Raw genomic sequence first — 15,918 nt, forward strand, 5'->3', positions numbered from 1 at the left:
CACTTTTCAATATAATGCACTCCAATACACCACCAACCACCCACTAAGACCTCAATAATAAACATTAAGTAGAATTATCACCTTTCTGACAATGTAAAACTGACAATGTATAAGCTTCATAAAAGTAGAAATTATGGCAGAGCTGTTGTATTGGATTTCATTAAACTGCACATGTGTGCGTAATTAAATGACCGTTGACTTTCCCACGCAAGTGACTTAGGCTAATTGGAGTTTTAATTATGAGCTTCACAACCTTATGTTATAATTGTGGCTGCCACCAGGAGGCGCTGCTGCACACAGGGAGTAACATTGGTGAAAGGCCACAGAAACAAGAGGAAACGGACTTAGGTCTACTAATATCACTGAGGAGGGCAGTAACAAGTCGGGGGATGAAGACAGCGTGGAAGTTGAAGTAACAATGACATGGTGACTGTGGTTCTGGGCTGGCACTGATGCTAGCTAGCCCTGCTACTGATGGCCGCCATGATGGCCGCCATGATGGCCGCTCCACAACAACAAACCTGCGCAACCAGGGAGTTTAACTACTGCGCAGGTGTTAACGCGCGTTTTTCATGTCGGTATAACCTGGCGAACTCAAATGAAGATGGACCAGGTCTTCATCATTTCTTGGATAAAATAGAGCTGCTCAGTGCCTCGGACTTTGTATGGTGGTGGATGCTTTTGCAGAGAGGAGGAATAAACACCTGTTTCCAGGTAAGAAGGCTCGCTGTGTTTTAGCGTGTTGATGTTTGCTGATGTCACGAGCAGTGACGCAGTCATGAATGCTTCTCTAAACAAATGTGTACAGCAAGTCGGGTTCATAGAGGTAGCAGACTGGTGAATTTGGATGGATAATAAAGCATTTTGTGTTAAATTTACCAGCGAAAGTCAACAGTAGTTTTATGGAGAGTGATTCCCTTGTGTGAATAACCAGAACAAGTAGCTGTGTCTGATTTACAGATGTAATAAAATCATGTAACTAGTGACACATACAGGAGCTCGTGAATGAGGATTTTTTTTTACATTACAGCCATCTAAGATACACATAACGTGTATTTGCACTAAAAATCTGATTTGCGTGTTTTCTGTTGGCAAACAGCAAATAATCCGTATAGACTACAACTATTGAGGGCTAGGTTTGCCTCCAGTTTACAGGCCTCTGTGTTCCTTCTGGTTGATTTAACCACCTTTAGAGAGACGTTCACTGCAGATGAAGGAGACCAGAGAAACTGCAGTTTGTGTGAAAGTTTGCATTTCTGCAAAAGTGAATGTTTCATGTTTCTTGTTGTATGGCTGTTCAATTACAGTGTACGTTTTCAGGGACTATTGACATTCAAATTGTGTGAACACTCAGTGGATTTTTTCTTTTTTTTGATGGAAAGCTTTACTATTACAGTTAGAAGGCCAACATCTTGCTATGAAATGTAGCATTTAGTATTACTTACAAAGTCAAGAGCTAATTTGTAAACAGATGATCAAATATCATTTCTACTACTTCTGTTATCTGATACCTGTTGAAAAGTGCTGGTTGGCCAGCAGTATGTACCCTGAGATATTGTGGGTTAGTTAAATACCTTAAAGGGAGAGTTCAGTGGAGTTGTATGAGGTAGTTATCCATAGTCAATGTATTACCTGCAGTAGATTTGGGTTGGCATGCTCCCAGTTTAGAGAAGCAGACAGGAGTACCGGCATGTAAGCTAAGCTATGTACTGCTGTGGACGGACCAGCAGCAAAACGTATTTTAGCCACCTAAATAAATCAATATCAGTTTAAGTGCACGCTATATTTTGAAAATTTTCACCACTTTACCTTGCTGTCAGACAGCCTTTTCCTTTGAATAATAACATTTGTATAAAATTTCTATGATTGCCACCCAAAACAGTGAGACTGTCCTCCCTAGTCACTGATGACAACAATTACTGCTGCTGGTAGATCTGTTTTAATACATTTTATTCCTACCCACCTCTAAATAAATGTTAAAGGTTCTATATGTATTAATCCTAAATTCCTTCTCATTAGTGACACTTGTGGCCATTAAATAAGTTGTAATCAACATCCTGGTGCTCACGCTCACATTTTCTATTGAGGCGGCCGGAGACTATTGCAGGTGATGTCTTTTTCCTCGCTTACACTTCACATAATTACATAAAAGATCTCTGATGTTTTGCACCGTGTTTCAGCAAAGGCTCAGTGAGCTGTGGCTGGGGAGCAACTGGCTGTGGTTTTGTTGTGAAATGTACGTTTATTACCACCTTTTGGACTACCAACAGAAAAAACAAAAGGGGTAAGCTATGTTTTGCTATCGCTCTGGAACTTATTTTCTGCTCCTTTGTTGTGGAAATAATGTTGTTTCAGCTGTGTGTGCGACTTGTCATTGCAGGGGTGTTTTGTTGTGAATTGTGTAGCGGTTGATGGAGGCAGCTAGCTGTTTTATTAGCTGGAGAACTAATATCTTCTAGTCGGATAGCGCAGTTTTTGTTGTGTCGTTATGCTGGTTGTTCGTTGATGTTAGCGGGAGAGAGGCAAGGCACTCAGGAGCACGCAAAAATGTCACTTCCATTGGACTTTCACAGAAAATCCAGCTCAAGACCTTCACATAGAAATCAGTCCACAGGCTGTTTCAGACAACCGAGAACGTTACTACTCGTTCACTCATTGGCAATAAAAAAGCGATTAATACATGTAAATCGCCTCACAATTCCACATATGGAACCTTTAAATGAGGGTTTCTCTCTGTATCTTTCTCTGTATTTATCTTGTCCCTCAAAGTTTGATTTTAGGCCTCATATTCTTTTCCCTCCATGTTTTAGCTTTAGGAAACATTATGTCCAACCATGGTACAGCACACCATATGACGACGACTCAGCGCTAGGCTATAGATCACTAGCTGTAGAGAAAGACTTGTGTGCGGACAAATCTGAGATTAAATACAATTGTGAAGGCTGGTTCACTCTTATTTTTTTTAGTCTCAACTGTTAAGCCTGCCTCATGTCCAAACATGTCCTTGTTTGTTCTATTTTTAGCCTGTCTGCAGTGAGTGATCTCAGGAATGATTTTGCAGATTAGCTTTGAGGCTGCTGTTGGACTAGCACCAAGTTACATCGTGAGCCCTTTGGCAGCCAAGAATCCCTGGGCAGCATCCTTTTTAGTATCTTAAAAATCTCGGCTGAAAGCAAGGGTGATGAAACCTTCTCAGTAAGGACATAAGCACTGTAGAAAAGGCTTCCTGGAGAGTGCCACACTAGCTGCCACAGTCTTTTCTCTCTCAAAACTGGTAGTGCAGAAATGAATCGTGTTGATTTCCTCACAACTTGCTGCCGGAGCATTACTTACAGCTTCTGACATCTGAAAAGATAAGTGAATACATTTTCCACAGAAATTCACTCAGTGGTGAAGTAAAAATGATGCATTATTTGTGGGACTTGTATGGAAACTACTTCATTTCCTTTCTTTTCCCCTCAAGTAGACACATCAAGACAATTACGTGATTTGACTTATTGTACGATATGCATGATATATGGGCATGACCTCGACCATTTCTGCTGACCTTCATATCGCCCATTGTGTTTACATGCATGTTTGTTTATATAAGTCACCAACATTTTAGCCAACATGATGCCAGAATAAACGGCATCATTTATTTTGTGTGGTCTATTTGAGACAAATATTCTGTCTACCTGTTTCAGCAGGTTGTTTCCAGAAGGTTTCAGCAAATAAATAAATAAATAAATAAATAAATCCAGTTTTCACTAACCACCACTAAGGCAAAACCCAGTACATAGGGTCAGGTATGGGTATTGTTAAGATTTTATTGATATTGATATCGATACTGATACTACTTATCAATAATGATGCTTATTGATGCTCTTATTGATACTACTCTTCTTAAAAAAATAAAGACATGACATGAAAAGATGTGAGAATGCTTCAACTGTTACTTTATTACTTCATTTTTTTTCCAGAAATAAGTAACAAGTTCAATTGTTTCAGTCAACAAATGTCTGGTGATGTGCCTTAATGTTGCTTCACTACCAGAATTTAAACTTAAACGATATTACAGATTATCAAAGAACTACAGTCCTTGAGCTGCTCAGAAGCTAACGCCTAAATTCCACCGGGCATGTGTGCTCTGCGTTCCGGCTCAGATGCGGCCGCCTGAGCTGATCGCGGCCACTCTAGTCAATGATTGTGATGCCACCGGGCGCACCGCAGTGTGTTTCAGAAGCGTCCCAGAAGTGGCTCTCCACTCTGATGCGCTAAAGATAGACGCCTCGTCTATTTTTAACGGAGGCCGCGTCAAGCAACACAGAGCAGATCGAGCCGGGCAGGAAGTCAGACACAGAAACAGCATTGAGCATCTGGTCAATTTTCAAAATAAAACACCCCGTGCAGACTCCCGATCGTACATCAACAATAAATGCAATTAAAACTGATAAATAAAGAAACCATTAACTACATAGCCCACTTAACTATAGTGGAAGCACAAAAATCAAGGAAAATGGCCAAATCAACGAAAGTTGAGCAAGTTAACAAAATTGGGCAGTTTAGTTGCCCTGCTACTGCAGTAATTACGGTAGCCTTAAGGCACTTTATCAGCTTTGACAAGGCTGCCATAATTACTGTAGTAGGAGCGCAACTGAATTTAAATGGCAGATGGCTTCCCCGCAGTCAAGATGTTCTGCTTCTGACACGCTCCCGGTGGGATAGGGTGCCTAGATAGGGCGCAGTGGGATCCTGTCCTAACAGAAATAGATAAAGGAAATACCCCCCCTTCACCTACAATTTCCCTTGTTTTCCGCTAACCAATCCACGTCATCCCCCACCCTTTAACCCCTGATGAACCAAGGCATTGTACATAGATTAAAAAATAAATAAATTAATTAATTAACAGCAGTCCTGCAAAACATCCCGTACAACCTACCCATTCTTCCCAACCCCATCCCCCAGCTACCCAGGGATCCCATGACCAATATATAGGCTACATAATAAACTAACAGCATTCCAGAAGAGTTAGATAATTATGCTAATTGTATTATGTACATAATCTACATATAGTTTGTATGTATAATATTCTAAACAAATAAGTAAGCAAGCAAAGTAAGCAAATACATGAAAACATAACTGAAAAAGACAGATAAACATTTATGAAGTAAACAGAACAATGTAGAGGAGAATTCTGGCATCTCTGCTGTATTATTTGGCGCATCAAAAAAAAAAAAAAAAAAACACCAACAGTTTTTGTTCAAGAAAATGAGCATGTTTGCTTTCTCAGGGAGAATTTGAGATCTCTCCTCACTGATTGTGTCCCCAGCTGTGGAGAACACTCTTTCAGATGGTGTTGTAGAGGCCCGAACAAAGAGGTGGGTGGTGGAGAGCTGTGAGAGAAGAGGAAGAGTGTCCTTCTGTCACCTCATCATCTTTCTCCGACAGCTGAGAGGGAGATTACCTTGTTTAATGTTATGTACATTATTACATTCAAAATGAAAATAAACCCTGTAATAAACACTGCACACATTCTCAAATAACTTACATTTTGATGATTACTTACTTCCTTCACTGCTCCTTTGGTTGTCCCAGACTTCATCATTTTTCACCTTTCCCTTGAATCTAGGGTCCATTGTAGTGGTCTTCTCAAGAAATGCCATCATATCATCGTCCTGTACACAGAGAATAATTAAACAGTAACTTCACAGTAAGGGTATATCTTGTCACTCATGTATTAGGGAAAAAACAGCCAGCTTTATATGAATTGAGATTATTAAGTGTTTTGCTTGTTTGTTTGTTTTGTTTACTGGTAATGTTTGGTTAAGTCAACCCAGACTTTTTCTTTAATACTGGCCACAAACTGTGAATCTTCCTCTTCTGGCCACATATACTATGTCTGTCGCTTGACATGCACAGACTGGATGTCTACAGAATGTCCATCAGACTGATGAACTCAGCTTTCCTAAAGTCATCATCTGTGACCTTTTCAAGTCTGAGATGAAATAATTAAAATATTATAATGTATATGTTGTACAACATTATTATTTTTTTAAATCATTTTTTAAATTATCATCATGCTGACATGAACTTATTTTTTAAGTCATACATTAATATGTTTGCTTAGACTATTCATTAATATTTATTAGTTTTCTATGAGTAATTGTGCAACCCAACCCAGTGGATTACCTGTCTCTCCTCATTAGCCTTTTGGCTCGTGGGTCCAAGGCTGCTTGTATGGCTGGATACTTCTCCACAAATCTTTTGACCATGAGAAACAGAGAGTTCCAGCGTCTTCTCACATCCGGGACAACAGAATGGTCAGGCAAGCATGAAACATAATAAGGACCCATTGAAATCAATTTGAATCTATTTAGTTCTGCCTGAGTGATACTAAAACAATAAGTCTTAGTTTCATACCCAGGATGATCTCTTGATCCAAACACAGGATCCTTGCTGTACACTTGGAGATGGTTTGGATGGTATAGACATTTTGTACTCCAAGGTTTAGAGTATGCACAAAGCATCCAAGCTTTAGGCTATAATTTGGAGCTGTGGTACATCCACCTTCATTATCTACTGTTATGGCCACAGCCTTCTCTCTTACACCAATTCTGCAAGGACCTCTGTCTCCTCAGCCACAACAGGACCACTCTGAGACTTATACACTGCCTGGGTCTTTAGGACTTTTTGTCTTAGTTGGCATCATTTACACAGTGGAGTGTGACTGTGATTATAGTGATCCTGTGTGATACTTGTCCACCCAACAGTGGTTATGGCTACTTTTGACACATTGGCAAGCTCATGTTTTTCTCCTCAACTTCATACAAAGCAGGTATGAGGGTGTTTGATAATGTGCCTCTGGAAGGGGGGTGGTAACTGGGGTTAAGGCCTGTGGTCATCTCCCTACAGTTGAAAATGACTAATTTTGCATTGCTTATGGTTGTTATAAGCAATGCAAAATTAGTCATCTCTGGTGGTCAGGACAGACAGCTCACACTAAGTTCAAACTTAGGTTAACTAGCAGTAAGTGATTTATGCTATGCTAGCTAATGGCTACCAAGCAGAATAAGTTAGCTGAACCAACTGGACCCCAGTGTAGTTAAGGGCAGTAAATCTTTCACAATAAACTTGGTGACAGCTCTTGGTTTGGACGTGGGTGTCTGACTTCTGCTATCCACTGATGAAGCTGTGGCTGCTGTTGTTATGGGATTATTTGGGAACATAAATTAGAAGTGATTAAAACTGTTCCCTTTAGTTGATGAGGTTCAGACATTCGCATTTTTATCAGCATCAGAGCTTGGAGGCTGCAATGAGGATGTGACATTAGGTGCAGCAGTTGTTTTGCTAAAGCAGTCAAACACAATGCACTGCTTCAGATTTGTAGAGTGTTTGCAAGTGTTTCATGAAGTTGCTGGTGTTACCCTCTTTACACGCACCTTTTTACATATATTGCATTTAGCTGTATTTTCATTTAATTTAAAAGTGAGCCCACACACTGCCCTGTCCACCATGATGATTGAAGAGCATAGAGCATGCAGTTACGCAGTGTCAAATGTAAGCCTGGAACCAGCAGCTTTGTCATCATTAGGGCACGGTTAAATTCAGGCTAAAATACCAATAGCAGCACTGTTTGTCTAGGAGCTTATAAATATTTTGGTACTGACCTGTCAGGAAGTGGAACCAATTTAGAACCAGTTGTCGATACCCAACTCTACTTAAGGTACATGAAACAGGCAGCTACGGTTCCTGGCACCTCTCAAGTAAATATGATATTTGAACTGGTGTTACCTTGTTAATTGTAACTGTGGCATAAAATAGTCTTAAAATGACAATAATATAATTTATCACAATCATTTCTGGGACAATGTATCATTCAACAAAAGTAGGCCCACGTGACAAGCCTTGTCTTGAAGCAATAATTTCTACAAATACAGAATTTGCTTTCTTGCTGAGAGTTACATGACAAGATGGACACTCTCATCTGTGGTTCAATATGAAGCTGGAGCCAGCAGCCCTTTTAGCTAAGCTTCACATAAAGAATGGAAACTGCTAGCGATGCTCTGTCCAGAGTTTTATTGGGTTTGTTCAATCTTTGAAGTATAAGAAGATGTTGTGGTGTTACGAGGGGTTATGTGTGGGACTATGAAGACTGAAATCTCTTCTCGTTGCCTAGCAACCTCACAATGACGACGGGACTGTTTTTGTACAGATTTAACAAATGAGATATGACATGGCAATTAGTGAGCTTTAGAGATGCTGGTAAGCAGATTCTGTTACCTTTGGACAGAGCCAGGCCTTTATGCTGAGCTTAGCAGTTAAGCTAAGTTAACCAACCTCATATGGACTGGACAGATACGAGAATGGTATCAATCTTCTCATGTAACTCTGCAAAAAGTTTCCCAAAATGTCAAACTATTCCTGTTAAAGGATTGTTTTGGTCTAAGGCAGTGTAGAAAAAATGTAACGTTGTACTTTTATATTTAGTCACAGACTTAGTAGTTCATCCACTCATTTGTAAAGATATAATAAGTATCAACGCACTGGGCAGAGCCCAAGTGGCAACCTCTGGGAATGAAGCCAATGCGGAAGTGCCAAAAACTGCAGTTCCTTGAATGGCCACTTGAGGCTGGCTCCAAAAGCAAGTCATTCCCCATAGACCCCAATGTTAAAATGTCCAACTTTACAGTAGAGATAAACATGTTTACAGCCTGGTACAAAAATGATTTTGGTCTCTATAGCTAATTTCTCCTTTCATGACAACTGTGCGGGGGGGGTGAATTTTTTTATAACTCACCCCTTTAAATTTTATTAAGCCATAAAGTTACGCATAATGAAGGACATGGCTGCTTTGAGTGACAGGTGCGCCAGCTGCTAGGTGGCTTGTTTCAGCCATTCGGCCCGCCTCTTTGCCCATTTTTGATTGGCTGGAAGTTAGACAGCGTCATGCACTGCCAAGATGGCGACGGCCGGAGCGGCTCACTTTGAGCTTCAAAACCGCTCTACAGAAACCAACGGGTGACGTCACAGTAACTACGTCCATATTTTTATACAGTCTATGGCAGAGCCCTGGTCATGTGTCACAAGCAGGGATATTTTAGGCGTGAAAACAAATGGTTCCCTCTCTTTGAGTTCATGTCTCTCCTTGTTGGAGGAAGCTTGAGACCTGTATTTTTAGGCATCACAGTTGAAATAAAGTCGTCCACATATGCTTTGGAAACCTCTCACTCTAGCTCCCTTATTTACAGGCAGTATGTGCATTCACAAACACACCCAGCAGAGCAGTACAGGCCAAAGCAGTGCACAGGAGAATGTTGTTGGAGATGACTTCACTGCACCAGACAAGGTCAAGGCACCGAGGTTCTGTATGTGTCACATTGATTATCAGACAGGCGGTGCAGCGGCACAGCCAACAAGCCTAACAGACTCGTAGACTGCAAACTATACAAATACAGACAGACAGGAGAAACACTGCTTAGTACTTAGCAGACAGGTGTGGCTGTCAAATACTATGGGTAAAGACAGTGAGTCTGACAGACACAATGCAAGCCAGGCAAACTAAACATAGGACAGGTAGACATTCTTCCTCGCAATAAAGAAAGTGCAGACAGGGAGGTAGGCAGATATATACAGAGAGAGAGGAGGAAGAAAATACTGACAGGCTGACAGTTAGGTAGATGGCAGACTGCAGACACATAGAAAAGGGATAAACGACATTGTTTGGAAATTGCCTTGGAGGGTTGGAGATAATAAGATGGGCTAGCCAGGCATAAAGTAAGAACAGGAAGATTCTGGTGTATGAAGACAGAGAGAGAAAAAGTGTTAGGAAAGTGTTTAGAAAAGTATATCTGCTGTTTTTGTGGATTGAAACACTTACACTGAAGCTATCACTGTCCCTGCAAATCAGATAAATCAAGCAAACTGCTTAGTTTAAAATAAAAAAATATACAGAGAAAACGTGATGCCATCCTAGTCTCCTTTCTATTGCCCTCTTCCACAAGGGGGTCAGAAGTTCATCACGAGCATCACTCCCAAATAGATGATAAAGATAACCAAGGCACATTCCATGATATCCAAGCTTACACAATAAGTTCTGACAATTAGCAACTCAATATTGACAGTCATTGACAAACAACGTGTAAAGTTAATGGTGAATTGTATCTATACTACGTCAGTTTTTCTCAACACGCCTTGTGTTGTGATTAACAACAAATCCAAGCGGCCAACAGGTCCAGCAGTGGAGTTAATCTAGCCTCTGCTGTTAACACTGTACATCGGTCATCACATGATCACACCTGGCAAAAACATCATGTAGACAGTATATTTGTCATCTCTGAAAGTTGAGAAGGACCACCTGAAGGCAACATTAAATTGATTAGTGATTAGTATACAATGGATTATGGGAAACGGAGGGCCCCAAGTAAGCATCATTTTAGTCGCTTGCAGATCAAAAGACATCTAGGTTAAAACCATGATATGTCTGGCTGAAAAATAAAGTTGTTTTTTTTTTTTTTTTTAGATGTCTAGGTAGGGCTGGGCAATATGGCAAAAAAATGTTATCAAAGTATTTTTTTTCATAACAGTTGATCCAGTGTTTCCCCTAGGTTGAGTAGTTTGGCTTGGCTTCATTCACTAGAGAGTGAATGAAGAGAGGGGGCTCTGGTAGCGAGAATGCCGGTGAATCAGATCAATAAAACGTTATTTTTTGATTGTTTCACAGCGGTTAAGTTCCGGGGGACAAATGAACACGCCCACACCCCCCCACACCTCCGCTCGACCCTGCAGCTGAACGCTGCGCCGCCTGATTTGGTCTCTGCTCACGTTCACCGTCACTTTTCTGACGCTCACTCTCTCGCTTAACCACTCACTCACTTAAAAAAGAGTTATGCTACCTGCAGTCTCCCAGGCAACGACACAGACGTTGACTCGTGTTTCGAAACAGCGCTGCTCAGAGGCTCCCAAACGCTATTGATTTCTGACTGAATGGATATTTGGTGTTATTTTTGGCATTTAAAAAATATTTTTTGGCCTGGCCTTGGCCTGTACTATTATAGGGGAAACACTGGTTGATCTATACATATCAAAAGATACGTTAAGTCACTTTCTGCTAACATTCCGTTGACTGTTGACAATGACATTCCCAAGATTTGAAGGAGTTGCAAAGAGAGAATCTTTTCAAATAGATAAATTATGCAATAAAAAGTCTGTGGTAATGCCATGGTTTGCTGTGGGGGTTTCTTCTGATGACAAATTAAGTTTATGCCATTTCCCACTTTTTTAGCCTCATTTTGGACTGTCTCATCCACTTTTTGGCCAAAAAGTGGCTTGAAGTAGCTAAAGAGTCCTCACACCACCAAAATCTCAGCTCATTTATCTACACGACTCTTTACGCTAATGGTTGACTGTTGAGCTTTTGCTCTCTGTGTCAACACCTGAAGTTTCCTTTGAAGGAGCACTCATGTCTCCTGTCTCAGTGTTGATTCCAAAACAGTAATAGCGTGTGCTGTGTTCAGCGAACTCAACCAACCCTGCTGTGCCTATTTTGGGAAGTGGGCTTTCCGTAAGAAAGTGCTTTGTTTCAATGATGTGATTGGCTGTTAGTTGTTAAGTAATGAACTTTTATCAATAGTGTATCAAAGTTTCTAATTTTTGGCTCCAGCTTACCAAATGTGAATAGCCTGTTCTCTGTTTTCTTTAGTCCTCTATTATTGGGTTGTGGACTGTTGGTTGGGACTTCACATTGATGTATAGTCACTGAAATCCTATTAAAACAACAGTTACATGTTACCCAGACGCCCAGTAACACAGCTTGCTGCTGAAGGACACTTCAACACGGTGGAAGTTTGAGCTTGAATCCTCTTTCAATCTCTTTGACCACAAATTCACATCAAATTAGGATTCATGACTGATGTTAAAGTGACAGAAAAAGTAAAACATTTTATGGAAGTGGGGCAGGAACTTTACAGCCATCTCAACTCTGTTATGCATTCATTAGTCTTTCTGAGCATATAGATATGAAAAGCAAAAACCCACGCTGTGGTTTGAAGTAATATCTATAAATAAAGATGTTTCAGCAGCAAACACACAGGATATGCATATGTATAAAGCACAAAGCTTCCCTGTGACATACGCAGCGCATGTGGAGAGGCACTGAGTCATTGCTGGGCTGCTCTCTTGCCTGGAGCCAAATATTGTGTGCTGGCAGCATACAGTATACAAACAGAGCAGTGAGGGAATGAAACCACACAGATAAAGCACTGCTGTATGTCTTGATGTGTTGCTTCTCTGCCATACTCGATCGCTGCCAAAGTTCAGACAGATGAAGAGAGCAGCCAGTAAAAAAAGTGAGATTCAACCACAGTTGGGAAAAGAAAGCTTTTACATTTAGTGGTTCTGTAGTGATGCAAAGTATACTTACTAATTTCTCTTGTGAAGACTGTGATTTTAACTCTGGCTTTCAGGATACATAGACATATTGTATGTGAAAATAGTTGAATAAATGAAAGCATACAGCATATTCAACGGCAGCGCGGTTAATTATTCATGTGCAGCACCATTCATTGATGATGTTTTACACACAAAGTCCATTAAGCTACACTGGCTCAACAAGCGTATAAAAGCCATCTTAATGTATACTGAGTAGACAGATACAGAAACAGCTTGTTGTTTTTCTGTCTTCTGCTTGTCTCTTTCTTTAAGGCAGGGAACAGGAGGTGACTGCAACTTTAGCTGACTGTGTATTGCAGTGTTTTGGAATTTAAACATTTATTAACATCGTAGCAAAAAGAAAAACTTCCAGAGTGTAATTTGCAGCAAAACAAGGTTAGATGTCTAATAGATTGGAGTGACATGGCAAATGAGGAGAAAGCATTTTCATTTCACTTTTTTAGTGTGTGTGTGCGTGTCGTTATCGGGTAATCAGCAGGGAAATCTGTTTCTTTGCGTTGCATGTTGGGAAAGGATTTCTGGGAACTGTGGGGTTGGGTATCAAGAACCAGTTTTGAATCAGAACCACTTCCATAATTATAAGAACCAAGCGTTTGTCAGGGCATTTTAGTATCTTTCAGCTTGTTGTTTTGTTTTTTACGGCCCACAACTTTCCTGTTTTGCTTCAGTCCTCTGCTGTGATCAAGATTGTTGATATACTGAGCCGTCATGAGCCCAGATTTACCAACTCACCAAAGAAATGTTTGATGAGCCTCCACAAAGAGTCTTTATCATCTAGGGTCCTATTTCTTTCATTTTTTTATTAATTAATTTAATGGTTCAATTGATTTATATTTGAAATATAACTGTTTGTTTCCAGAGCAGCAACAGTAAAGTTTACAACAGCCTCGTCACTATATAAACTCAATAATATCTCAACAGAAACAAAAATAACATTGAAATAAAATAAATAATATTTCTGACATGAAAATACTGTGAAGTTTAGAGAGAATGAAGAACACTGACATCAGTCACTATCAGTCATTCCTCCTGTCCTCTGTCCTCCTCCCTCTGCTGCAGCTGTGATTGACTGCTGCAGGTACTACTGGTTAGGGAGGAGGGCTGCCAGCTCTCTGCATAAAGCTCAGTTTGAAGAATTTGCCAAATTTGAAGATATGTGGCAAACTAAGCTAAACAGTGAGGCTACATACAGACAGCTTTCATTTTAGCTTGTTCGTAACAATTTGCTATTAGTTTAACCAGCTGGCTGTGGTTGTATGAAACATACTGTTGGTAGATGGGAGACTGCGGGCAAAGCAGTTGAAAATATCACTTTTCTACATGTTTATGCTTGTTGAACAGGTAGTTTGATAAAATACATATTGGCGATAGTGAGTCACTGTAGCATCCAGTCTGCCCTCAGTCCAACATGAGAGGAAGAAGTAGCACCAGCAGTAACGGCGGAGCCAGGCTGAATGCTGTTGAAATTTTCACTTTAGGACTGTTGTCACTTAATTAATATTTTCTCAGGCAAGAAAGTAACCACGTAGATTCCCAACATGTGGTCAGTTTATCCAAATAACAACCATTTGAAAAGTTGCACCGATAATGCTGTGTGGCAGAAAAACTGCTGTTTTACCACTAGTGAGTACTGTGACATTTTATTATTTACACCTATTTTAGGGGCGTGTGTGTAACTATTTAGTTGTTGTTTAGTTATGTTGTAACTTATATCCGTAGTGCAACCGCTTTCTGATCTGTGCAGCTCGTTTGTAATTTACCGCTGGCTCTAATGTCTCTGTAGCATTTTGATATCTTGACAACGCCATTGCACAGATTCACTATAAACACTAAGCTTGACACTATATTTAGTGAGTGGTAATGGTGGTGGCGTGTGTGTGTGTGTGGGGTGGGGAGGGAGTGATATGCTTCCCCCCATTTGTTTGGATCAGGTGGCCAATTCTTACACATTGTACCTTTTTAAGAAACAGTGTTTGGGAATGAAGTGCAACCTTGATTTTAGAAGATGTTTTGGATAATCAGTATGAGTTAGTTTTCTAATAGCCTGTCATGATTTGGTTGTGTTAATCGTACTGATGCTCTTTCCAGCACATACAGTACCTTTCGTGAATCTGTGCTTAATGTGCTACCAGCGCTAATGCTGCTGTACTGCAGTACAGTATGGTTCTCCAGTGGCCTATTGTACCTTGTCTTGAACATATTGATATCCCTAACCCTTGAAAAAACTGCATTGGGCAGTAGTCATGTTTCACTGAGTAGACAGACATTTTTTTCTAGCTTGTCTCAAGAGACTAGACACGTGACTATGGATATTTTTTGCAGTGGATATCATTAATGTCAGGAGGATAATTGGTGTTATTGCTGTTCTCCAATGTCACTAGGATCATTCCTCAGTGTGGCATTTGCAGACTGAGATCCTCAAGACACTATCTGTAGTCCTTGGAGAAAACCACAAACTGTAAACTGCGTTCACGCTAAAGTTACACTCGCAGGACCAGAAAAATCATTATGACTGAGTTCAGATAAAATTTAGATTGCGTAAAGTTCAAGTTATGGTTATTTTTTCTTACCACACAATAAAGATCTTTTTAATCATGGTGGGAAAAAAAGTAAATGTACAATCAGTGTCAACAGCAACCCTGAAACCCGGGGAAAGTATGTGTAAATAACAGGTGGCTGTGTGGCGAGCAGGACTAATGAAGTTGAGCTGTAGTGTATGAAGACAGAAGCTGGACGGGCGAGTGTGAGTGCAGACAGCGAGAGTCGCAGAGTTCAGAAAACCTCGCTATGTGCTCTTTCTCTGCAGCTTTCGCTCCAGCAAACTGACACCACAACCTCCATGCATTTTTCATGACCCGTGTTGGCTGACAAGCTCTCTCTCTCTCCCTCTCTCGCTTTCTCTCCTCTTCGCCTCTCACCTTTGCAGCAACGCACACACATGAACACAGCCGCGCATGCACCATCACACATTCTTTCACTCTCAACTCCTGAAAAACCTCAAAAACCATCAGTCTTACCAATTCACTCACTAATTCAGAATGGCATTTCATTCTGAGAAGACAGCGAAGGCAGAGAAGACATTGAAGTGGATGAAAGAAAGCAGAAAATGAGGGTAAATGAATCTAAAAAGAAACTCCTGAAGCCAGCGTCACACTCCACCTTTAGCTTATCAATAATATCTGCTGCGCTACCATTTTGACTATGGGAGTAACATTGTACATGTAATGGGATTACAGTCATCTGAATCTAAAAGAATCATATTAAAGACATTATTGAACACTATCTGTAATCTGGTATTTTTTTGTGATTGGTCTTAAATGAAACCTGCTGGAACGGGGAAAGAGTTAATAACGGTAAGTTGATGAACTATTGAAATTACAGTCCTTAAATTGAAATCAATTTTGTTTCTACCTTTGTGTTCCATAGATTTCTGCGCCAAAGTAATTGTGAAACAACTAAAAGAAATCAGACTCCATTACTGAGTGGTGA

The 15,918-nt window shown here is 40.4% G+C and overlaps 1 protein-coding gene across 11 annotated transcripts in view; it reads left to right on the forward strand.

Annotated features, from left to right (window-relative positions):
- Positions 1-291: 291 nt before the first annotated feature.
- LOC121895364 overlaps positions 292-15,918 on the forward strand; it is a 204,273-nt gene continuing 188,646 nt past the window's right edge. For all 11 annotated transcript variants that reach the window (XR_006095758.1, XR_006095759.1, XM_042408434.1 and 8 more), the window contains exon 1: positions 292-714. Coding sequence is in view for 9 of the 11 variants with exons in the window: in XM_042408434.1 (XP_042264368.1) it covers positions 475-714 (240 nt within the window). In the remaining 2 variants the exon portion in view is untranslated. The remainder of the gene's footprint in view (positions 715-15,918) is intronic.

The sequence above is a fragment of the Thunnus maccoyii genome, chromosome 4 (assembly GCF_910596095.1).
Source record: "Thunnus maccoyii chromosome 4, fThuMac1.1, whole genome shotgun sequence".
Taxonomy (NCBI): domain Eukaryota; kingdom Metazoa; phylum Chordata; class Actinopteri; order Scombriformes; family Scombridae; genus Thunnus; species Thunnus maccoyii.